Here is a 24,649-nt window from a genome sequence, read left to right on the forward strand (position 1 = left end):
GGACTTTTTCACAACTTGTCACCTCGAAATAAAGTTAAATTAAAATACATATATAATACAAAAAAAAAAAAAGAGAGATTATAATTATGTCCAGTGCTAGTAAATGATCAACCACTAATTAAACCTTTACATGATTATAAATAACCTCTTGAACTGGGAGCAAGAGTATATATGTTCATGATCAACACGTATGTCACTAGGCCTGTGAATTAAGTTAAATAATATCAGGACAGCTCTTAGAGGAGGTGGCGGCTCTTAAAAGAGCCTTTGTGTTCTGGTCTCAGTGGATCAGGATCAGGTTTAACCTCCGAAGCCGTACAGGGTGCGGCCCTGCCTCTTCAGTGCGTAGACCACGTCCATGGCGGTCACGGTCTTCCTTTTGGCGTGCTCGGTGTAGGTGACGGCATCACGGATCACGTTCTCCAGGAACACCTTCAGCACACCGCGGGTCTCCTCGTAGATCAGACCGGAGATACGCTTGACTCCGCCGCGGCGAGCCAGACGGCGGATGGCGGGTTTGGTGATTCCCTGGATGTTATCACGGAGAACTTTACGGTGACGCTTGGCGCCTCCTTTACCGAGTCCTTTACCTCCCTTGCCTCTTCCACTCATTTTCACTGATCTTCTTTTAAACGAGTTAAAAGTCGAATGTGAATCACGTTCTCAGAGCTTCTGTATTTAAAGCGTGTCTGCGGACGTAAGAGAGGACAGGTGGCGCGAACTCTGCTGGGAGACGCCAAACTCTGTGTTACCGCCCACGTGTTTTCTAAACCGTCAGCAGTCAGTATGGCTTGTGTGTTTTAATGAAGCTGTTTTCTTACTTTTGTATATATACATATAATTTCACTCTGTGCAAAACTTAAATAGTATTAAAAAGTGAAAGCAAACACCTTGCTAACATTGTAATTTATGCTCTGTATTTATTATCGCTGATGATGTATTATTATGTTGATGAAGTTTGATGATTGTATTATTAGTTACTGTTAAGTATGTATTTCATTGATGTTGATGATGATATGGACGACAAGAAAATAGAGGAAGTACTCAAAACCATCAGGAAACACACACACTTCAATATATGAAGTGTGTGTCATTCTCTGTAAGACAACAGATGTCTATTTCCAGTCACTTTCTTTGTTCCTTCTAACACTCTTCATAATGGCCCTCACCACCTTCCTACACATAAATATTAGAGGAATAAGGGGAAGCAAAGAGGAGCTAATCCAACTGCTAAAGGAGAAGAATGTCTCTGTGGCTTAACCTCTGTGGCTCTGTTATCAACCAAATCACGAATTCAGATCCCCGGCTACAACATCATAAGAAAAGAACAGCAGACAGGACATGGAGGAGGAGTAGCAATCCTGATCAGAAAAAAATATTGAATACAGTGAAATTGATTTCGGTCTTTCATCAGAAGAACTACAAGGAAATGAATACATTGCAACCAAAATGAAAATCCACTCACATCATCCTATTACAGTCACCAGCATTTACTGTCCCCCTGGAATAAAACCTTCAGCTGCACTGTTTAACGCTATCTCCAACCCCAGCCACTCCCTCATAATGGGAGATCTCAATGCAAAGCATGTAGACTTCCACTGCAGAAAAACAAATCAAAGTGGCATAGCACTCAAACAGATCCTGAATAGCACAAATCTGTCAATCATCAACACAAATGAACCCACCTATACATCCCCCCAAACAGGCAGCACAGACATTCTGGACTTGATCATATGCTCCCCTGATCTGGCTTCAAAACTGCATAAGTTCTCCACCACAAATCATCTCTCCAGCGACCACTTACCTGTCCTCACAACATTCTCCTTTCATCTGCAAGCAACTCCAAGGAAGAAGTACAACTACAAAACAGCAGAGTGGGAAATATACAGAACATACATAGAAGAAAAACTACAAAACACCACCCTCATAACCACCCCCCAAGGTCTGGACCAACAAGCAGTGCTGTCAAGTCAACTTCTCACCCGAGCCAGAGAGGAAACAATACCCCAAAACCCTGCTAAAACACTGACACAGACATTACCCCTTCACCTGCTCCAACTCATAAGACACAAGAGAAAGCTGAGAAGAGAATTCATAAGGTTCAGATCACCCCAAACCAAAACAGAAATAAACAGACTCCAAAACACTATTAAAATACAACTTACCCTTCACAAGCAGAAAACCTGGAAGACATTCTACAGAAAACTCAATCAGGACACAAATCCCTGGACCTTCTGGCAAAAAATAAAGAGCCTAAATGGAGATTCAGAAAACAATAACACACCACCAATCAAATCCTCAGGCACAATCATCAGTGACAACAAAGAAAAAGCCACACTCTTCCGTAATCATCTTGAAAACATCCACTCATGCCCAAATGACCCACACTTTGACAATACATGGAAAGACCTGGTTGATAAAGAAATGACAAAACACAACACAAAAGAGACAAATACAGCCAATCTCATCACAGAACACCATCCCCTCACAAAGCCAGTCACCATCCAAGAAATACAACTGCACTTGAAAAAGATGAAAAACAAAGCACCAGGGGAGGACAATGTTGACACCATACTGATAAAACAAGCACCAACCGCTTATCTCCAGCACCTTGGACAGCTCTTCTCCACCTGCCTCATAACCGGTCATTTCCCCTCACCTTGGAAGGTTGCTGTTGTCACTATGATCCACAAACCAGGAAAAGACCCGCACAATGCCACTAGTTACCGCCCCATAACCCTTCTCAGCCACATTGGAAAACTGTTTGAAAGAATTCATTTATGAAATTATAATCGATTTCTTTCTATTATATATGTATTTTAACCTATTATAATTTTATTTCGAGGTGACAAGTTGTGAAAAAGTCATTTCAAAATAAATCTGAGGTGTTATGAGACAATAAATGAGTTTACAAAGATTTTGTTTATAATTTACACTTTCTTTTTCACAAGCAAATAATAGGAACCACTGTTAAAGTTTCAGGTATGAATTCTATATCATAAATTTAGTGTTAGTGAATAAACTGAGTTACATGTGGAGTAAAACAATATCCACATGATGACCATAGTAGTAAGATGAAAGGAAAATATGATATAGTAAATACCTCAAAATTGTGTTAAAGTACAATATTAATGCATTTACTTTGTAGTTCATATACATATGAGTCATATATTAGTATATTAAACATAAATGTAAACACGCTGGTCTGTGTGTAAAATGATTTGACTGCTTCCTGTGGTTCAACTTTCAGTTCAAGCGAGAAGCGAGAAAAGATCAAATAAAAATATTATATTAGCTATAATGTAAACAGTGAATTATCTTCAGATGAGGTGGCTCTTTGTGTAAAAAGGCGGTCAAAGTTTAGAGCGCTGTTTGTGTTGCACATGCGCAGTCTAGCTAACCTGTTAACCAATCCTGTGCGAGCAACGGCGCAGTGAAATTTGCATCAGATGGATATATAGAGGCTGTTTGGCGCTGCGGTTATTATTCGTTTGAGGAAATCTAACGACCAACCATGCCTGATCCAGTCAAAGCACCGAAGAAAGGCTCCAAGAAGGCCGTGTCTAAAGCCACCAAGACCGGCAAGAAGAAGAGAAAGACCCGCAAGGAGAGCTACGCCATCTACGTGTACAAGGTGCTGAAGCAGGTCCACCCCGACACCGGCATCTCCTCCAAGGCCATGGGCATCATGAACTCCTTTGTGGGGGACATCTTTGAGCGTATTGCCGGTGAGGCTTCCCGCCTTGCTCACTACAACAAGCGCTCCACCATCACCTCCAGGGAGATCCAGACCGCCGTCCGCCTGCTGCTGCCCGGTGAGTTGGCCAAACACGCCGTGTCTGAGGGCACCAAGGCCGTCACCAAGTACACCAGCTCCAAGTAAACCCGCTGTCTGTACCATCAACTCAAAGGTCCTTTTCAGGACCACCCACACCTTCACCTGAGAGCTTTAATCCTTCATGTGTTTGATCTTTGTTTGAATGTGTGTGAATGTTAAATGTATTGTTAAATATTAATGTTTTTTTTTTTTTCTTTAAACTATGACTGTGTTGAAGCAGTGATGTGGAGCCCAATAAAAGTCTGAACATGTTATGATCATGTATTTGTAGACTTCAATAACGTTTAGTATGTGGTTTTATTGAAATGGTAAAACCGTTCTTGTTGCATTCACATGCTCTGTAGAATTTATTCAGGCCAGACATTTGGTCATATTTACACACTTCTGTATGTTAATGTTGGCATTAAATCTCCCAATGACCACAGTAACGGGGACCAGTGAAAAGACTGACTCGAGTCCATTCAACTGAATATGGATGCAGTTCATATTTTGGCCACAGGGTGTCGCTGCTGATACACTGTAAAGGTCACATATAATACTTCAGATGTGCTGCTGACAAGAAATCACAATCAACGTTAATTTTTACAACACAATGAATAAACGACAAATAAAAGGAGACACAATGGCTGTGAGTTTAATTTCTGCCTCAATCTGTAATAATATAAATATCACAGCTGACCTGCAGAGTCAGGTCATGTTCAGATTTCATGACAGAGATGGTTAATTAGTTTTAATCTGTTCCTATCAGGCTGAAGTCCAGACAGCAGCTTCTGTCAGATATCGCAGAAATGTTTGAAGCAATGCAAAGAAATAGAAAAGAAACAAAGGGAATAAAAACTGAGACAAAATTTTATTTAAAAAGGGTCATGTGTTACACCACTTGGACTGATAATAAATATAAACACAAAATGTAATTAAAGTTTAAACAGTATAAAACAGTTAAAATTGAAAATGCTGCTCAATTAACATACATTTTTTTTAATAAAAAAAATCAAGATACTCACTTGATCTTATTTATTTGATTATTTTACTGTGTAACTGATGCAAGTATAGTATAGTATATGTATTCATTCTTTTGTTTAATAAATGCTGAAATGTTTGGCTGAAAGTGACCAAAATACATTTTTATATGTTCTTCATAATAATACAAGGAAAGATTTCAAAAACTGTTAATGACCTTCTAGATTTTAAGCCGTTCAATAACACTTTGATTTTCCTCATCTTTTTACCATAAATTATTTTTATTCACCCATGAAAGCTCTGACTTTCCTCAGGAACATGACAATAGAAAACGTTGTGCGTTTGCCAGTTTTGTGTAACATCTATAAAAGTAAAATAGATGGAGGTCTTGAAGCTGTAGAAAATTAAAAACATTGCATCAAGCATCAAAAGAAAGGAGATGTGGGAAAAAAAGGGATGTGGGAGAAACTCTATTCCATGTTATAAACTTATGTACAGTGATTTTATGACTAATGTTGTCACCTAAATATTGATTGGTTCGAAATTTCCAGCAAAATACATATATAATAAACTGCGATAACATGTATGGTGGTGTTTTCCTCTACACAAATTTAGACATCTGACTCCCAGATATGTATTAAAAATATTTTTAGTAAAAGCTTATCAGAAAGTAAACGACATATTATGTGTCTCATATCAGTTGGGAGACGAGCAGTCTGAGCAGTTATCAAGTGGAGCTGTTATGTTAAAACTGAAAAGTGCCTTATTGATAATTGTAATGAGAATGAAACTATTGAACATTTACTCTTAAAATGACAGAGATCCAGAGACATGTGGGGGGGAAATGGCAGGTGTTAGTTTTAATATGAATATAAACTATAATGCAGTGATGTATGGTGTTTTCCTAGATTTGCTAGGTGTGCTGTGGTCCTTCATAAAGCCAATATTACAAGTGATGTCGTCTTTAAACAAAGTTACTGAACTGAAGACAAAGAACAACTGACATCAGACAAGAGACTCAATCCTTGGTTACTGATAATGTTGTAATTTATGCATTTTTGTTGTTATATAATGATGTGTTACTGTTGATGATGTATTATATTGATGATTAAGATTGATTGTACTATAATTTAGTGAAACCATTTTTTTTAACATTTATGTATGGATTTATTTTGTGTTAAAGTATATATATATTAAGCTGTAAAGACAGCAGAGGAAGAACGTCTGAGATCCAAGGAGCCGATGTTCAGAAAAAGCAGATAGATCCTGAAGTAAGTTTGATAGTTTATGACGATCAGACTATGAAGTGATTTCAAATAAATGAATGATTTATTTTATATCATTTGACTGACTGATATTCTGGCTGCAGTCTGAAGTTAAATTTATACAGTATATACAGTTAATGAGTGTTGCTTTTACTGTATGAAATGTTATACAATGATGTTGGTGTAGTTTAAATGTTCTACTCTATTATGAATTCATTCTCATCCACAGTCTACTTTATTATTTTTCCAGAGGTTAACAAAATGTGTTTAATCTGTATAAATGTGTAAAATGTTGCTGTCTACAGCTTCTTACACATAAACAGACCTTTTCCCATCATACATGTACAATAAAGACAAAACTGCTTCTGAATGGATTTACTCAAGATTTTACAGTGTCTACATTTGTTTAAGTCTCATCATAGCTCTATAACACCTGGAGAGGTGGTTAGACACAAACAATAATATTAATAAGAGTATTTACAGAAGGATGTGTTGCTCTGTCGGAGAGTTAGTGGCTCTTAAAAGAGCCGTTGTGTTTATGGAGCAGAGGACAGTTTAAGCTCTCTCTCCGCGGATGCGGCGGGCCAGCTGGATGTCTTTGGGCATGATGGTGACCCTCTTGGCGTGGATGGCGCACAGGTTGGTGTCCTCGAACAGGCCGACCAGGTAAGCCTCGCTGGCCTCCTGCAGAGCCATGACAGCGGAGCTCTGGAAGCGCAGGTCGGTCTTGAAGTCCTGAGCGATCTCCCTCACCAGGCGCTGGAAGGGCAGCTTGCGGATCAGCAGCTCGGTGGATTTCTGGTAACGACGGATCTCTCTCAGAGCCACGGTACCGGGCCTGTAACGGTGAGGCTTCTTCACGCCGCCGGTGGCCGGGGCGCTCTTACGGGCAGCCTTGGTGGCCAGCTGCTTCCTGGGGGCTTTGCCTCCGGTGGATTTACGAGCGGTCTGCTTGGTTCTTGCCATCGCGTCTTGTTTCTCTGATCAAGAGAAAATAGTAGCGACAAGAGGAGACACGCTGCTCTTAAAGTGTCGGAGCGGCTGCGGAACTGTGACGCTGCTTCAGACCTCCGGGTCCTGATTGGTGAGCGGCTCCTCCTGGAGCTCAGCACCGCCTAGAGGAGCCTGAACCTCCGCTGCTTATTGGACAAAAGTCCTTTGAAAAAAGTCCGCCAAAATGAGCGCGGGCCGCCCTCTGCTGCGCTTTTCTGGTGGGTGGAGACATCAGGACTTATAAAGGAGAGTTTTCACCGGTTGGATCACATTTTCTTTGAGATCAGACTCGAGAAGAAGCTAAAAATGAGTGGTAGAGGAAAAACCGGAGGCAAAGCCCGCGCTAAGGCAAAGACCCGCTCCTCCAGGGCCGGGCTCCAGTTCCCAGTCGGCCGTGTTCACAGGCTGCTGAGGAAGGGCAACTATGCGGAGCGTGTCGGTGCCGGAGCCCCCGTCTACCTGGCGGCTGTGCTGGAGTACCTGACCGCTGAGATCCTGGAGCTGGCTGGAAACGCTGCCCGCGACAACAAGAAGACCAGGATCATCCCCCGTCACCTGCAGCTGGCTGTCCGCAACGACGAGGAGCTCAACAAGCTGCTGGGCGGAGTGACCATCGCTCAGGGCGGCGTGCTGCCCAACATCCAGGCTGTGCTGCTGCCCAAGAAGACCGAGAAGCCCGCCAAGAAGTAAACACGGAACCGGCTCCTCTAAACAACACAACGGCTCTTTTAAGAGCCACACACTCCTGATAAAGATCAAACATCCTCATGTCTCTGGTACACTGTCATTAAGACACAAGTCATGTTTATTATCTATACAGAATATTGAGTCAGTGTTACACTCAGTTAAATACACTGACTATATTTGAACCGTAACTGATGCTTGTGTTATGAACAATACCAGCAATCAACATTTAAAAGTTAATATTTATGATAGAACAGCGGTTGGTCTATATATTAACCTACATTTGAAACTAATTATACTAGTTGTTCATTATAATTACTAACGCGCAGGTTGATGGTCAGTGTCACAAGATGTTTATATTATAACTGCATTAATAACATAATGATGGTTGTTGTCTGTGTTGCCAACAGACCAAAAAATAAACATTTAAAAGATAACCTAGTCATTCAGTGTAGAAATCATACTTATAATACAAGAATGGCTGGTATATACATTACACTACATGACATTTAGACACCATTTCAAACTAATTATACTAGTTATTAAATATAATTACTAATAATTATTAATCTGGAGATTTTCCAGCCCCCCAAAAAAGCCTCTTTAAGATCCACTTTCAGCTCTGAAACTGTGATTCTGATAAAAACTGGTAAAAGGTTTGTTTGACTCAATGACTTGTGACATAACAGCTGCTCCTCCTTTCTATTCTCATTCATATCATTGTGTAACGTTTCACCTTTTACCACTTATAATAAACACAATAAGAGGAAATATGTTTGATATCTGATACATATTAACTTGGATGTAATAAAAAGGGAACAGCAGTAGTAATAATAAATCTATCATAATGGTTTTATCATAATATATTTACAGTTTATTGTCATCCTGAGTGATTTTCTGTATTTGCTGCTCAGTTCAGATCATGTTGACACTTTAGACTGGATTTAAAAACTGACATTTAAGATATTCTCTGTTTTCATTATTCTGAGGTCATGTTACATGCATTTTACCCCTCTGTGATAAATGTAAATTCGATGATGGTACTTTGTTGCATTTATTTTGGGACTGTCCACTAATTTCTCCATTTTAGTCAATAGTCCATTTTTCTGGGGTTTATCATAAGATCCTCCTGACACAGACTTGTTAACTCTCCCTTTACACATTCAAACAGTTTTATTGACGGGCAGCGTAATAGCAATAAAACCTTATTCTCACAGACTGCACCGCACTTTAGAAACTGGCTGCATGAACTTACTTTGGTTACCAACATGGAGAAACTGTGATTTAAAAATGTAAAAAGTCTACATAGATGGGAAGAATCTTGGGGTCCTTTTTCACAACATCTGGACTCAATTTAATATTCCTATGTATTTCTAGATTGGACCCTTTTTTAACTTCAATATCCCTGTTTTGTTGGGCTGTAATTGAGTCACTTGTGGTTGATATGTGCTGTTATTTGCTTTTGTGTCCTTGACACATGGTAAGGATGAACCTTTCTTATTTACCTTACTTAAATTATATTATATTATATATAATTATTATTCCCCAGCGTTTGTGTAGAGGTTTAAGTTGGGTTTTCATTCCTATGTGGTTTATATGTTGCTTTGTATTATGTGTCAAAATATAATTAATGAGAAAACACTACATGGTTAAATACATTATAATCAGGATGCTGCTCTTTAGAGAATTTGTGTGGCTCTTAAAAGAGCCTTTGATCAGGTTCACATGTTCAGACTGATGACAGCTCACTTCTTCTTGGGTGCTGCCTTCTTGGCTTTGGGTTTGGCGACCTTCTTTGCAGGAGCTTTCTTAGCTGCAGGAGCCTTTTTCACCACTTTCTTGGGGCTCTTGGCGGCCTTCTTGGGGCTCTTGGCTGCTTTCTTGGCCGCTGCGGGCTTCTTAACCTTCTTGGGGGATTTCTTAGCGGCTGCTGTCTTCTTAGCTGCCGCTGTCTTGGGCTTCTTAGCCGCTGCGGGTTTCTTTGCTGCGGGCTTCTTGGCTTTGACGGCGGCTTTCTTCTTCACCACTTTCTTGACGGGCTTGGCGGGTTTGGTCTCCTTGGCGAGCTTGAAGGAGCCGGAGGCCCCTGTCCCTTTAGTTTGAGTCAGAGTGCCTTTAGTCACCAGCTTCGTGACCGCAGTGTTGATACGTTTGTTAGCTTTCACGACATCGACACCTTTGGTCGCCAGAATCTTCTTGAGCGCCGCCACCGACAGCCCTTTACGCTCCTTGGACTCCGCCACAGCGCCGATGATCAGCTTGTTGAGGCTGGGTCCGTCCTTCTTGGGCCGGGGAGCGCTCTTCTTCTTCGGGGCTTTAGGAGCGGCTTTCGCCGGGGCCGCTGCTGGAGCTTCTTCTGCCATCTTTGCGTATGTAGTCTGCTGTTTGTCTCGCGGACTGTATGTTCGCGCAGAGGGCACGAGGCGGGACTTATAAAGCACATGAGAACCGTGGAGAAGCAACACTCAGAGCCGCTCTGCCTGCCGCCTCAAATCAGATGAAACTTGTGTTTTCTCCTCCACATTTTGGGGGTAAAACACACAGAAAACCAACGTTTTAAAACACTTTTGTTATCGCAGCAGTGAGGAAATGTTCCTCCCTTCAGACTAAGCTCATTTTTGGCGTCCAGGACTCATTTATTTCTTTCTGGGAGGCTTCAAACCTCGCTGATACACCGTCACTTTGTGCGGCGCGCAGCGAGTTTTCTTCACAAATCGTCTTCAAAAACGTCTTAAAGTGGTTTGTATTAAATGTGACAGTGGTGTTCTAGTAAGAAGAGACGCCAGAGGACACAATAAACCCGAAACCAATGTAGTGACGTGATTTATTAGCTTTTAATCAGACACGTTGTCGGTGGAGGTAAACACACGGTTACTGTCGGTGATTCAGAGCGGTTACACAGACTGTCACTGATGGATCCGCTGGAAAAGACTTCCTGTCTGCCCTAATTGTTAGATTGAACATGAACGAGACTGAAAACAAACTTGTATATAGCAATCATCAGATTTAAGATTGCAATAAAATAACGTGTTTGTCTTCTGTGGTACAGGAAGTTGTGATATCAGATTCGGTTTATGTAGAAACACTGCGGCAGCCAATTGCTGCCCACATGTCAACTTACAATAAAGATTTCTTGTTATTGCAATATATAAGTACAAAAGAATAAATAAAGTTTGCCATGGTGTACTTAGATGCATCATTACCAAAAAGTCCTGGCAGTATTTCTATAAGGCCAGAGGCTGCTCTGGAGATTCTGCCTATTGTGACCACAAAGATGAAAGCATGTAGTCCTGGACTGACCTCAACTATGGACTTCAGGATCTCCATGTACAGCTGTTTAAGAATCAGATCTTCATCATCATCATCTGTGTCCACCACAGTGACATGTCAACTGTCCACTATGGCTGATTCAGAGAAACACTCTCTACTGACCGCATCACAGTCACAGACTGGTTTAAACTTTTTAGGTCCCAGGATGGTATGTCCTGATAAACCAAGCAGAATGATGGTCCTCCTGTTTTTTGGCCCGCTGTTCCTGGAATGAACAGCTGGAAAGAAGAAAACATAAAGTGATATCAAAAATATGAAAAAAGATAGTTTAATCTGCTACTCTCATCCACACTATTCAAAACAACCTGCAACCCTTTGTAGTTAACTAGTATCTCTCTAAATTGCTGAATAAAGTCTTAAAAGTTGTGGAAAATAATTATATCAAAGTCCTCTTCATCCCCCCTTTTGTCCCTGAGCAGGGGATAATTTTGTCAAAATATCGATGGAAAAAAGCAAGGCTAGGCCCTGTTTGACCACAGGTATTGTATTTTTATTTTATCATCTTTATTTATACAGGGTAAGTTGCCGTTTTACAGCATAACCCTGCCTCAAACAAAATCACAAGAACAGACTCATTAAATAATTCAGAAATTTTTCAGTAAGCAGGATCGCACTCTAGAAATTATTCCATAAGGAAGGCAAAGGCAGTTTGTCCTGGATCAGTTCTGGTTCTGGTTCTTGGAGCATCAACCAATCACTGGAGCTGGTTAAGTGTGGTCCAGATTGCCAGAGCAGCAGGGATGACATATAAGATGGTCATTTACCAACATGATATTTGTAGATAAATGAGTATCGATGATTATGACGTCTCTCAAACAGGGAAGACCCCCCAACCCAGTGGTGGATGTCATTATCATCAGTAACACACCTACAAGACTCAGCTCTTTTGCAAACACCTCTGTCCCTGATGGACTTTAAAGGAATATTACTCACTTCTATGCACCCTATGCATTAGCTCTATGCGCTGCCTGTTGGCACCTACATGCTGACCTGAACTTAGCTTTATGGCACTTACTCATGTTGTTCTCTCCTGACGAGATCTTTGTTTATGTTGTATTAACTTTCATATGTACATTGCTTTGGAAAATTGTAATAAATTGTAACACCTGATGGCAGAGTAGTAAATGGAGTCTAGTCTAGGGGCCTCAGAGTGGACATAGCAGCATGTTGATAAATGACATAATCCTCATCTGAGAGGAAAACTGCTTCAACGTCCCTCTTTCTACAGCTCAGAGGGAAGCTGGAACCACAGAGACACCTGCAGTTGAAGGTGCTCTTAATTTGATGTAAATATAAGCTCATCCCACTTTTTGACAATGTATTGTATATATAAAAACTGTATTGTAAAGTATGATACCTTGTTGCAGGGTTCTTAGGTGACCTGACTTTGTCAGCAGCTCTTCGATTTGGTCCTGTCCTCCATTGTCATTGCTGAATAGATGATATCTTAAATCCTGAAACAAAGTTTGGAAGTAAACTTTCATTATCATCATTGATGAACTCATCTAGGGACGTTTCTTCTAAAGCATTTCCTCACGTGAGCATATAAGTCTTTTTCAACCCCTGATCCCCGAGGACTCTGACAGCTGCCTCCAAGGCTTTTGCTCATCTGTGAATCGATCGATTTTAATCACTACCAGAAACAGACAAGGTCTGGCGGAGTGCAGGACATCCTGACAGCTGTTTTTAATTTGTTCTTCATCACCAGCACATGATATTCCTGGAGTCTCGATCACTGAGATCTGTCTCCCGCACACATTTCCAGCTGCTTCAGAGCATTGCGTTGTCACTGATTTGAAGGCCCGCTGTGATTTAAAGGCTTTCAATCCTAAAATGGTGTTTGCTGAAGCGCTTTTCCCAACTCCTGTGTTTCCAAGAAGGACGATGTTGAGACGTTGGTCCATGTTTCTAAGCAGCAGCACACCTGCAGAAGTCAGCAGAAATGATAGTTGGGTTAGAAAAGCTTTCATTTTATTTCTGGAAAATGCTTCAAGTGGTTCCTCACCTACTTAAATCAATTTTTATGCACAGAGAATCATGATAATCCATATGATGCAACGCAAGAAGTAATAGTTGTTCTGCTCTGGTTCCACTTGGTCAAATGTTAAATTACACAAGAGGTTTCCAGCCCCTGTGCTGAGGTCCAGTACCAGGACTTGGGACATTTAGTGTCCAATTATTTTTGTGATTCCAACAACAACGCGCCCACTTTATTGATTGGTCAGGTGTGTGAAAGTAGTTTTCTACTTTCTCTCTCTAAAGTTCAGCACAAACATTTAACTTTCTGAGCGCTTCATGTTTAACATCAAAGTCTGTTCAAACACTGGAAAAGAGCAGGAATCCTGTTTCATTCTGTGTGTGTTGCTTGTTTCTATCGCAGTTTTTTCAACTTTGTGTTCATTAAATTTATTTTGAAGGGTTTTACCAGACATTTGCAGACTCCCGCCAATCATCTGTCAGGAAGAAGCAGGTAGAAAACGCGGATGGATCTGATTGAAACTGTCCAACTTTTAAATGTGATTTGTTGTAAACATATTTGTGGCGACTGAAGACTCTGAGTTTAGTTTACAGCAGTTTGACTCGATCATTCGCATAAATTTAATGTTAAACATAAACTCCTTGATTAATATTTTCTTAATATAGCAAGTACGTGTTTATTGAGTTTAAAGTGAGTGTTGCTTTCACTTTCAGTAACAAACAAAACGGAGAAACTAAATATAAAACTGAGAAAAAACAGAAAGTGATTTTAAAATGTTTTAATAATATACATAGGCCTATATATAATTTCTATATTCCACTCTTGCATTAAAAGGAATTTCAGTACTGATTTCTTGCATTTATTTCACTCTTTTGTTGAATCACACAATGTGATTTTGTTCAAAAAAAAAAGCTTTGAAATGATGAAACAGGAATTTTACCTGAAATTGTCTGAAAACGAAACAGAGTTGACAACTTTTTTCTAATTCATCTATAAAGATACATTTTTTAAAAAAAGTCCAGTAGGTGGCAGTATTGTCTTAAACATTTAGTGTGCACAAAGTCTGATCATTTGCCCACTTACAAATAATAAAATAGTGAAAAGGTTCTTGGAAGATATTGTGAGAATCAGGACTGTGGGTGACTTTGGATTATTAACTTCTACACTGTGATTCAAAGGTATTTAATCTGAGGCATAAAGGAGTAAACTGCTTTGCATTGACACTATTCATTTACACACAAACATGAACACACTTCAGCCCTCCCACTGCACAGGTGGATCCTCAACTCAAGTCATGTGGTAGTCAGTGACCTTAACAAAGATAACCTATAATGATAAAAAAAATGATCTATATCCTGAAAATAAATTAAACTAATTGATGTCCTGAAGAACACTGAGGCAGCTTTGTGAGTCAGTGAACTGTGGAGCCGCCAAATAGGCCACATAAAGACAAATCAAAATAAAGTATTATAAAGTTATTACAGTTGTTATAAAATATTCTATGAAAAGATTGATTCCCTCAGAGGTGCCAGTAAACGTCTCGTCTAGAGAACCAAAACGTCCAGAAACGTCCCTGAAGGGCTGATTAACAGTTACCTGAACATCATGCTGAAAAATGACTAAATACACTTCAAACTGAATATTAAACCACTTCATGTTTTTATATTTGAAGCTGAATCTAAACTATATGAACCACTGTGGAGGTTTGGTCTCAGAGTTTGTGTGTTTTCTTGTTTTAATACATTTGAATTAAAACCCGCTTGGTATCTCTATCTGGAGAAACATAACCTGGCGGCACTTTGACTCTTTCCATATGTGAACCCTCATAATAACCAGAATTCACTGTCTTTGGCCTGTTTTCTTTAAAGAGACCAAACACAACAGCCAGAGTCTGAGTTAGAAAGTAACTGAACACATTTACTCACATTAACTTTCAGTTTTTAGGTTCTGATACTTTACTTGATTATTTCTTCTTAGAGACCTTTGACTTTTACTGGACTCCATCTATTTTAAACCAACTGAAGGCTGACAGGCTGCAGTCCATGATTCAAGACTTTAATGTCTTTCTTAAAATGCTGAAATGAACACAAAATACACTTTTTATAAATCTATACACATCTTTTATACATTATATATCTTATATACACACTCATACTGTACATTACATGTATATCATCTGAAATCAAAATTCTTAGGTCCTTGTAGCACTTTATGAGTCTGATGAATCACTGTGGTGCACAATCACAACCACAATACATGAACACTAATTAGTACATTTTACATCCCAGTCTGGGTGAATTATAAGTCAATAAATGTTGATGATTAATGAGCTCTTAGTATCAAGACTCTTCAGCAGCTACATTTAGTTTTCATCCAACATGTTTTCACAGGTTTGTAACATTTACTGGTTTAAAGGATGAATCTCTATTTAAAGTTGCTTTTATTTCTATCATCAGCCCCCAATCACACACATATATTTATTACTGTTCTATGTAAACTCTTAATGCACAAACTGAAGGAAGTGGGAGGATTACATCTTCCTGTGATTACACCTTATATGATTACATGTGACAAGTAAAATTGATTGATTGATGTACATGTTCTGTTTTCAGCAGTGAAATACAGTTTAAACTTAATTATGAAGACATATGGTTCATATTCAATGTACTGAAGATTTACATTTACATTTACATTTTGCATTTAGCAAATGCTTTTATCCAAAGCAATGTACATTTGAAACTGATACAGTACAAGCAAGGATCTAGTCAGGAGACAACAACGTGAGTATGTGCCATAAAGCTTAATATTGAGTCCGATAGGACGTAGATGCCCACAGGCAGTGCACCAAGGCAATGCATAGAGTGCATAGAAGCAGGGTTTTTTGTTTTTTTTTCTCTACCTCCAGTGCATCAAGTGCAGAGGTGTTTGCGAAAGAGCTGGGTCTTTAGTCTTTTCTTTAAGATTGAGAGCGTAGTGAGCGGGAGGGAGTGTAGACCTGAATGATGCAGTTCAGGTAGGCAGGAGCCATTTTAGTTGCTGTTGCTTTATAAAAAAAAGTATGTACAGTACTATTTACAATTACATGCAGAAGGACCTTCCTGTAGGTTGAAACAACAAGTCCAAGTTTTTATTCCAGGCTGATTTTAGTCTCTGTACAATAATGTCTGTGAAATAATGATGCAGGCTGTAGACAAGCAGTTCTTAGAGGATATTTTCAGTCTATAGTAAAGTTCAGGAAATCAAACTTGTTTTGTTTTTCATCACTGCAAAGACAATGTGCTAGAATCCAACCTGGATTGTAAACTGAATTCTAGATCACATTTACTCTGCAGTGGGAGAGCACTGCACTGGAAGGTGTGCACGTTTCTGTACAGGTGGTCTCATCCTAAAGAGCAGAAACATCTTTTACATTTGAAAAAAAATCACAGAGTGTAGCTCAGCCAGACAGTCATCAGTCAATGAACATTTCAAGAGAAAACACACTGCTGTCTTACCTGATACTGTTTAGTCTCCAGGTATCATCTCTGTTTAGCATCCTTTTAGCCTCTCTAACATTTCTCCATTTGTACTTCCCTTTTTGGTGAAATATTAAGAAATTAATGATACAATTTTATTAGTTTGATAAACTGAGCTTTGTCATCTACTAAAGTACATTCATTAAAGTGTCAAAAAGAAACAACAACAAACATAACTGTCTGGAAATGTCTGCAATTCCCTTTTTTTCTATGATTAAACCAATGAAAAAAGTCTTTATCAGCAATGTCATGACCTGTCAGAAAGTCAAAACTATGATAATGTTTGTAATGTCTAAATACCAAAAAATAGCAACAAATCTTACCTGAATTCTTCTTTATAAAGTAAATTAAAAAAGGTATGCCAATTAATAAAAAGGAACCAAAATCCCGACAGTCACAATTGCAATTGCATTTGAACTTTGTTTTCCACATTCAGCATCAGCTGAATCAGTTCCTGGTTTGATCAGCTGAAGCTTTAGTGATTCACATCTGGAATGACAGAGGGACATTTTTACAGGAACATTTATAGATTCCACTAATTCATTGCTGTTGTTAGAAACCAGCTGTGTCCACGGCTGATGTCAAGCTTCACTTACTGTGTGTGTGGTTGACAAGATGTAAATGTCCCATCTGAAAATGTTCCATCACTGCAGTCAGTGCACTCAGTGTCCCTGAGAGCTGTTCCTGCACAAATACAAATATACACATTGAAACTACTTCACTTTACATATTATGAAGTCATCAGTGTTATATGACATCATCACTGTCATCACATCTGTCTGATTTCATTTCAGTGAAGCTGAAGCTGAAACTTGAAAATCACACATCCAATAATAGTCCTTTGTTTAATAATGATTGTTGACAAGTTTTTATATTTCACCATCTTGTCATTCTTGAGCAACGATGGAATCAGATTCATAACCAAACTACTGTTTGAGAGAAAACTACAATGATCGAAATGTCATCAGCTTCACTGCTTCATGCAAATACTTGAATCTTGAAAACACAAACTCATTTCATCTTCACACCATTTCTCAGGAGCAATTTATAATGAATAAGTGTAGAAGCCAAGATAGTATCTTAGGTTTTTATACAGGCCTTGTTTGTACCTTTATTTGTTAATATCATGTTTACTTTACATATACTGCACATAGTCACTAATCAACTACGATGGTTTTACTGGTGCAAAAGTTCCACTTGACAGCAACAAGTTGACTGGTCTGTGTTCAGTTGTGACTTTTTCTACAGAATTATTGAGCTGCTTTTTTCCTGCTATCTAATGGACAGAAATCAATACATGCAGCTTTAATAAGCAACTTGTTTGTCAGGTCATGGTGTTCCCATTTAAAACTTCAACTACAACTATAATCTTAAAGTCAGCAGGAGAAAACCAACCTTTTTGTCTGATGTATTGTCCTGGTTGACAGCTTGTGTGTTTCAGTGCTTTCACACAGCCGTCCTCTGTGGGGTCCATACAGTAGAATCCCTCCAGTGGTTGACAAACTGTATTTGATGTTGATGTACATGATGTCTTTATCTGCAGACCAGAACCTGTCAACACATACAGAGGTTACATATGAGATACTAAACTTCTCTTCTGTTCAATCTACTAGACAGCAACAGCATGCTGATCTTTTTTCTGACTTACAGACAATCTTCAGTTGTTATGAAATTTTTGGGAAATGTGAAACAATAGTTTCTCCCATTTATGAATTCATGGGAAAATATCTGCATAAATGAGGCCTGGAGAATAAAACCGCCCATACATATCACCCCGTGGAAATGTGATTTCTGTGAGGAGAGGTCACTTCAAATATTACTGCAAGTCCCTCTGACACAAAATAGCTTACAGCTGTTTAAAAACTGAGGAAAAAAACAGACGACACCAAAGTCTCAGCTGATAACTTGCTCACAAAACCAAACAGAACAAACTTCAACATCAACGTCAGAATTTGGAAAGTGACAAACTTCTCACGTGACAACAGCCTGTTGTGGCACTAAAACTGTCTCACTGGCAGCATTTCATCACATTTCTCTATGTGGTGTTTGTTTCTACATGCAGTCTGTAATCTTAAGAAGTAATGATTAATATAAGTATATTGTAATATAATTATTATTGAATAAATTATTATATAAGTGAATTATGTATAATTATATAAATAGTTATCACTCATTCTTGAGAATTGGGACAAAACCTTATTTTGGGGGGATTTTGATTTTTGCTCTTCAATTATGCAGGGAAAACATATTTTAAAAGACAAAAGTCTTGGCTATTAAACCTTGTTACGGGCCAACCTCCCAGTGATTTTATTTTTTGTATCTGAAGACTTGAATTTTGTCAACTCCGTCAGGCACACAAAAAATCATAGTATTACAATACAAAACATGAAGGAAATGTTTAATGATCTTTGCTGTATTTAATACAAGATTTAATTAGCTGTATAATCAAAAAGTTAGATTTTTTTAATTCAAGAAATAAATACCATTATAATGTTGTCCACTTACAATTTCTGAAAGTCCTTTTTGCGCTTTCTTGACCTCCTCTGAGAACTCTTTGCTTGCTCACTCATGTCTCCTACTTGTATTATTTTCCCCTCTGCAACCATTTTTCTCCATCTTTCTCTTTCCCTTTGTAGTTTTCTGTCTTTTTGTCAGGCTGATTATTTATCATCTCCCTTCTCTTTCTCTGATACTCTCTGTTTCTGGCCCTCTTCACCTCCAAAGACAGGATTTGTTAAACCATTTCTACCTGAAACATTTTTAAGTAAAGTCATTGATCTTAGTCATTGATATGCATTAATTAAAAAAATAGTAAAGGTATTTAAATATCTTAATTGAAAATAAAGTAGTAATTTAAAGACATTATTCAATTATTAAAGAGAATTGAGAGTTATGTCACCTCCATCAGATGGAATATCTTACAGAGTTGACAAAAATGTTTTCAATTCACAGTATATTCATACTGAGTAGCCATTTTATTTTTCAAAGTTGCTCAGAGTTCTCTTAATGCTAATGAAAATACACATTTTTAACCCATAATTTTTATTTGGTTTTGTTTTAAAAGGGCAACAGAGTTGACCTATAATGGTTGAGACACACCTGATAGCAACATTATTTAAGGAATTTATCAAAAAGTAGACAGCTTACCAGTGCTTGAACAGCTTTCCCGCCTTTTTTGAAACCAGTAAGTGAGAATGGGGTCCTTAAAATATAGCTAACCCTTTTTTATGCCCGATTAAATTTAAATTATGTTTTTGTAGAAATCTGACAGAGTTGACAAAAATCTGGGACACAACTTGGCCAATATTTTCATTAAAAATATATTTTATTGTTAGTTTTAGACTGGAAGGTTTTTAACACATATTTTAATTGTTTGAAGTTGTGAATTCTTGACGAGGACATGGGTGTTTTCTGGCACAGGGCAAGTTTAGAAGTTAAAAAATGAACGCAGACCAAAGAATGTTATAAATTATATTTCTTTCATATATATTAATCTTTTAAAAAATACATGTTCATCAAAAAGAATAAAAATAATGAATTTTAATAAAAAAAATAAAACCATTTTAAGTTTTTTGGTAGGACATGATTTGTCCCAATTCTCAAGAATGAGTGATATATATATATATATATATATATATATATATATATATATATATATATATATATATATATATATATATATATATATATATATTTATCAATTAATTAGGCAGTAATGCCGTACTGGGCCGTATGCTCTACACAAAAGAAAAAAGTGATGATTTATCAATCTCAGAGCAAACTGAGAAAATGACAGCACAGATACAATCCTCTAATCATCACAGGACCCTCATATTTGTCATGTAGAAATTTAATGTCACAGTTTTATTGGGAAACTTGCTTGTTAGGCTCTAATTTCCAGGCTTAAGTTTCTTAAAGGCTTAAATATCTGCCAATAATATGAATATAAATCTACCTGCATCACAGTTTGCACAGGTTAAACACTGTTTAAGTCCAGTGGGATGATTCATGTAGGTTCCATCAGTGCAGGGCAGACAGGATGTACTTCTGAACTCTGTACAATCTGTTTTAACTCGACTTCCTGTGAAGAAGAATCAATTTATTATCATCATAATTATCATATTATTCACATTATATTATAAATAATTGCTTTTCTCTCTCTGATCCCTCTTGTTCACCAGGTGACAAATATCGTACAAGCATTGTATCTTTCTGTAAATGTTCTGTCATGTCTGAATTAAGAAATAAGGAACATTTAGCTACGTAAAAGTCAGCTGTCAGAAAAAGCATCACTTTGTTTTACTGCTTATAAACAAGCAGTAAACTGTATTGATCAGCCCAGAAGTGATCAATTCTGTAAGTACCGTTGCTGGCAAACATCCTGCTTTTATGTTTCAGTTAGATCTTACCAGCAAGACATCTAGGACAGCATTCTCCTGCTGTTAGGTACTCTGCTGGACCACATGCGAGGATCTGTCCAATGAAGACTTTCATTATTATTATCTGTGAAGAGTAAAAACAATTATGGGTTTTTGTGAGAACATTTTTTTGACTGAGCAGTTTTTGCTGGTGTTCAGTTGTGTGAAGAGTGCTGAGTGTCACCTAGGGGGGTCTGGGGTAAAGCTCTCCCGGAAAATGCAAGTTGGTGCATTCTGTCCATAATTTTTATCCTGGCAAAGGCACCAATTTATGCATGAAAAGTATAAAATAAAACATTTCACCTTCAAAAAAGTATGCTACTACTAATGAAGAAGTCTTATTTCTCTCCTTACTGAACAAAAAACGTATTTCTACTTATTTTAACTGCCCAACTATATTTTAGAATATAAATAACACAAATATATGTGTTCATTATCTTTATCAACTTTAAAGGCAACAGAATCTACATCAGTCGAAACGTCACTTTCATATTAACGTGTGACTGCACACTGACAATCACTACTCTTATCAATACTCATTATTGGTTCTTTCTCATTACTAAATAATTGCTGTTGTAAAGATGATATTATTTTAAAATAGACAACATTTAGAAGAGGATTAGAATTTATATTTTAAATATAACTAAATGTTGTTTGTAGAGTTGCAACAGTATGTTTACAACAGCAAAGTCACTCTCATGTTGTTTCTGTAGAGTTCAAATATGAACTTAGAATTAGCTAAATGTGTTTTTAATGAACACATTCTTAAATGAATTAATATCCAGGTGTTTAGTTAATCATTGTGTAATTTAACTGAATTCACTGGAAGTAACCTTAACACTCAATGGAAATATAACATTTTATTTTATAATTATCTCTTTGACTAGTCAATAAGTGGAAATATGAAATGGCATATTACAGTACAGCATTATGTGTGAGAGAAATTTCACATCATTTATTTATTTATTCTTGTGTTTTCAGTCAGATATATTACAAAACTGTACATGCAGTTTGATTTCTTTTGCTACGTCTGCTTAACATTCCTCAGTCCTTCCATCAGATTCTGTTGCAGCTGATATGTATGAGATCAAATGTCAGATCACATGATGCCAGTGTCACATGACCAGATGTGTTTTTATGACGCACTTGATTTTTCTCTTTTCTGTTGATACAGAATAAAGTAAATGTGGATGACTGCTGGTTAAGATAGTTTCAACAACTAATTTAAGATCAAGTATATTTAGTGATCCTGACATACAGTAAATAATTGTTTAACTAACTAATTGACAACTAATTGATTTATAAAGGTGAACTGTGTTGACATAATTACTGACACCCAAATTCAAATAACACGTCCTACATTTTTGTCAATTTTAAATGTTATTGAACCTACTCTGTACAGTTGCTGTTTTTATTAAATATTTTGTTATCGAAAACGTTGTCGAAGTGACGAAGTGCGGACTGGTGAACTTCCTTAAACTGCGTGTGACAGTTAAAACTGTAGTTTGTTGTTTTTAGTGATAAATGTTAGTTTGGCACCTTCATGAACACCAGACAACACTGTCCGTCACATGTGCTGTAACTTTACTCCTTTACTCGAACACATTCTTGTACCGTGAAGGCAGCGAAACACAACGTAGAATAAACAGCTGGGGACTGTTGTCGTACTTCATGTGTCGTATTTAATGATAAAATGGCGTCAGCTTCCTCCAGAAAAGACGGAGCTCAGAATTATTATCAGACAAGTTCAGCTACTCTGTGACACTTACCAGACACAGCAATGACAAAGACATGATGTCACACTTTACCACCTTGCTTCATATAGTCTTGAGCCCTTTAGTCCAGTGTTGTTGATTTCCTGTAGGAGTCCTTTCACTTTTTTTCTGAATAGTTTGTTTAAAAAAAAACAAAAACAAAAATATCAGCCAGCGGGAAGAGGAGCTGATCTATGTAGCAGATATAAAGTCTCTCACAAAAACACGCCCACTTCAGGCCCGACCGAGCACTAGTCAGTGAGTTTAACAAAAGACAGACATAATGATATATGAACTACATCCTGAAATTAAAGATGTCCTGAAGGACACTGAGGAACAGTGTTGTGAACCAGTGGAGCTTCAAAGTAGGTCAAATAAAGACAGATCAGTAGTTAAAGTGAATGATGTGAGTCTAGAGGTGATTTTACAGGTGAGTCACATGTCTAATATATATATATATATATATTTTTTTTTTTTTTTTTTTTTTTTTTTTAAAGCAGAGATTCAGCTGTAAAATATATCTAAGTTGCTTTACTAATTTTAATGCAGGCCTAAAGTGTGCATATGTTGTATAAAGAAGGAAAAACACATTAAAATAAATATTGGATCATGAATGAAGTGAGTGAAGTTGAATGAAGTTACATTTTAAATAATAAAGTATAAATTATTACAGTTATTATAAAATATTCAAATGAAAAGATTGATTCCCTCAGAGGAGTCAGTGAATGTCTGTGTCTGTGATGAACCACTGTGGAGGTTTGGTCTCAGAGTTTGTGTGTTTTCTTGTTTTAATACATTTGAATTAAAACCCGCTTGGTATCTCTATCTGGAGAAACATAACCTGGCGGCACTTTGACTCTTTCCATATGTGAACCCTCATAATAACCAGAATTCACTGTCTTTGGCCTGTTTTCTTTAAAGAGACCAAACACAACGGTCAGAGTCTGAGTTAGAAAGTAACTGAGCACATTTACTCACATTAACTTTCAGTTTTTAGGTTCTGATACTTTACTTGATTATTTCTTCTCAGAGACTTTTGACTTTTACTGGACTCCATCTATTTTAAACTAACTGAAGGCTGACAGGCTGCAGTCCATGATTCAAGACTTTGTCTTTTTAAAAAAGTTGGCACCCCCCCCCCCCCCCCCCCCACAAAATACATATACATCTATACACATATTTTAAACACAATTTAACAAAGTATGTTGAGTATAAAACAAACTTGTAAAAAGAACTTATATACACACTCATACTGTACATTATTACATGTATATCATCAGAAATCAAAATTCTTAGGACCTTGTAGCTCTTTATGAGTCTGATGAATCACTGTGGTGCACAATCACAACCACAATACATGAACACTAATTAGTACATTTTACATCCCAGTCTGGGTGAATTATAAGTCAATAAATGTTGATGATTAATGAGCTCTTAGTATCAAGACTCTTCAGCAGCTACATTTAGTTTCATCCAACATGTTTTCACAGGTTTGTAACATTTACTGGTTTAAAGGATGAATCTCTATTTAAAGTTGCTTTTATTTCTATCATCAGCCCCCTATCACACACATATATTTATTACTATTCTATTTAAACTCTTAATGCACAAACTGAAGGAAGTGGGAGGATTACATCTTCCTGTGATTACACCTTATATGATTACATGTGACAAATAAACTCGATTGATTGATGTACATGTTCTGTTTTCAGCAGTGAAATACAGTTTAAACTTAATTATAAAGACACATGGTTCATATTCAATGTACTGAAGATTAATATGTATATATATATTTTTTTTTTTTATAAAAAAAAAAAAGTATTTACATGCAGAAGGACCTTCCTGTAGGTCAAGACAACCAGTCCAAGTTTTATTCAACAGAAGAACAAACAGAAGTTGGAGAGCTGCTACTAT

General features: G+C 37.5%; 5 protein-coding genes across 5 annotated transcripts; 2 read left to right on the forward strand and 3 right to left on the reverse strand.

Annotated features, from left to right (window-relative positions):
* Positions 1-246: 246 nt before the first annotated feature.
* Positions 247-7,287, reverse strand: LOC122995668 (histone H3-like). The gene is made up of 3 exons (XM_044371012.1): positions 6,701-7,287; positions 5,088-5,098; positions 247-617 (listed from the first exon to the last, which is right to left on the reverse strand). Exons 1-3 carry the CDS (start codon positions 7,027-7,029, stop codon positions 301-303), a joined length of 657 nt encoding a protein of 218 aa, XP_044226947.1. The 5' UTR covers positions 7,030-7,287; the 3' UTR covers positions 247-300.
* LOC122995652 (histone H2B 3-like) lies at positions 3,476-3,928 on the forward strand. Its single transcript, XM_044370996.1, has one exon. The coding sequence runs from the start codon at positions 3,515-3,517 to the stop codon at positions 3,881-3,883; it is 369 nt and encodes a 122-aa protein (XP_044226931.1). The 5' UTR covers positions 3,476-3,514; the 3' UTR covers positions 3,884-3,928.
* A 29-nt stretch (positions 7,288-7,316) lies between the features above and the next one.
* Positions 7,317-7,795, forward strand: LOC122995665 (histone H2A-like). The gene has a single exon (XM_044371008.1). The coding sequence runs from the start codon at positions 7,363-7,365 to the stop codon at positions 7,744-7,746; it is 384 nt and encodes a 127-aa protein (XP_044226943.1). The 5' UTR covers positions 7,317-7,362; the 3' UTR covers positions 7,747-7,795.
* Positions 7,796-9,133: 1,338 nt separating this feature from the next.
* Positions 9,134-10,339, reverse strand: LOC122995639 (histone H1-like). Its single transcript, XM_044370982.1, has one exon. The coding sequence runs from the start codon at positions 10,101-10,103 to the stop codon at positions 9,486-9,488; it is 618 nt and encodes a 205-aa protein (XP_044226917.1). The 5' UTR covers positions 10,104-10,339; the 3' UTR covers positions 9,134-9,485.
* Positions 10,340-15,087: 4,748 nt separating this feature from the next.
* Positions 15,088-23,146, reverse strand: LOC122995640 (tumor necrosis factor receptor superfamily member 14-like). The gene is made up of 7 exons (XM_044370983.1): positions 22,751-23,146; positions 20,973-21,066; positions 20,519-20,644; positions 17,959-18,114; positions 17,160-17,247; positions 16,887-17,052; positions 15,088-16,621 (listed from the first exon to the last, which is right to left on the reverse strand). The coding sequence occupies exons 1-6, from the start codon at positions 22,772-22,774 to the stop codon at positions 16,929-16,931; spliced, it is 612 nt and encodes a 203-aa protein (XP_044226918.1). The 5' UTR covers positions 22,775-23,146; the 3' UTR covers positions 15,088-16,621; positions 16,887-16,928.
* Between the last annotated feature and the right edge of the window lie 1,503 nt (positions 23,147-24,649).

This window comes from Thunnus albacares, chromosome 13, assembly GCF_914725855.1.
Source record: "Thunnus albacares chromosome 13, fThuAlb1.1, whole genome shotgun sequence".
In the NCBI taxonomy this organism is placed as follows: domain Eukaryota; kingdom Metazoa; phylum Chordata; class Actinopteri; order Scombriformes; family Scombridae; genus Thunnus; species Thunnus albacares.

Coding starts and splice junctions, on each gene's coding strand:
- LOC122995640 (XM_044370983.1), bottom strand. CDS start 22,774: ATGTCTTTGTCATTGCTGTGTCTG. Junction 21,067..22,750: donor CTTTGTCATTGCTGTGTCTG/GTAAGTGTCACA, acceptor TACTCTTCACAG/ATAATAATAATGAAAGTCTT. Junction 17,248..17,958: donor ACAATACATCAGACAAAAAG/GTTGGTTTTCTC, acceptor GTATTTGTGCAG/GAACAGCTCTCAGGGACACT.
- LOC122995652 (XM_044370996.1), top strand. CDS start 3,515: ATGCCTGATCCAGTCAAAGCACCGAAGAAAGGCTCCAAGAAGGCCGTG.
- LOC122995668 (XM_044371012.1), bottom strand. CDS start 7,029: ATGGCAAGAACCAAGCAGACCGCTCGTAAATCCACCGGAGGCAAAGCC.
- LOC122995639 (XM_044370982.1), bottom strand. CDS start 10,103: ATGGCAGAAGAAGCTCCAGCAGCGGCCCCGGCGAAAGCCGCTCCTAAA.
- LOC122995665 (XM_044371008.1), top strand. CDS start 7,363: ATGAGTGGTAGAGGAAAAACCGGAGGCAAAGCCCGCGCTAAGGCAAAG.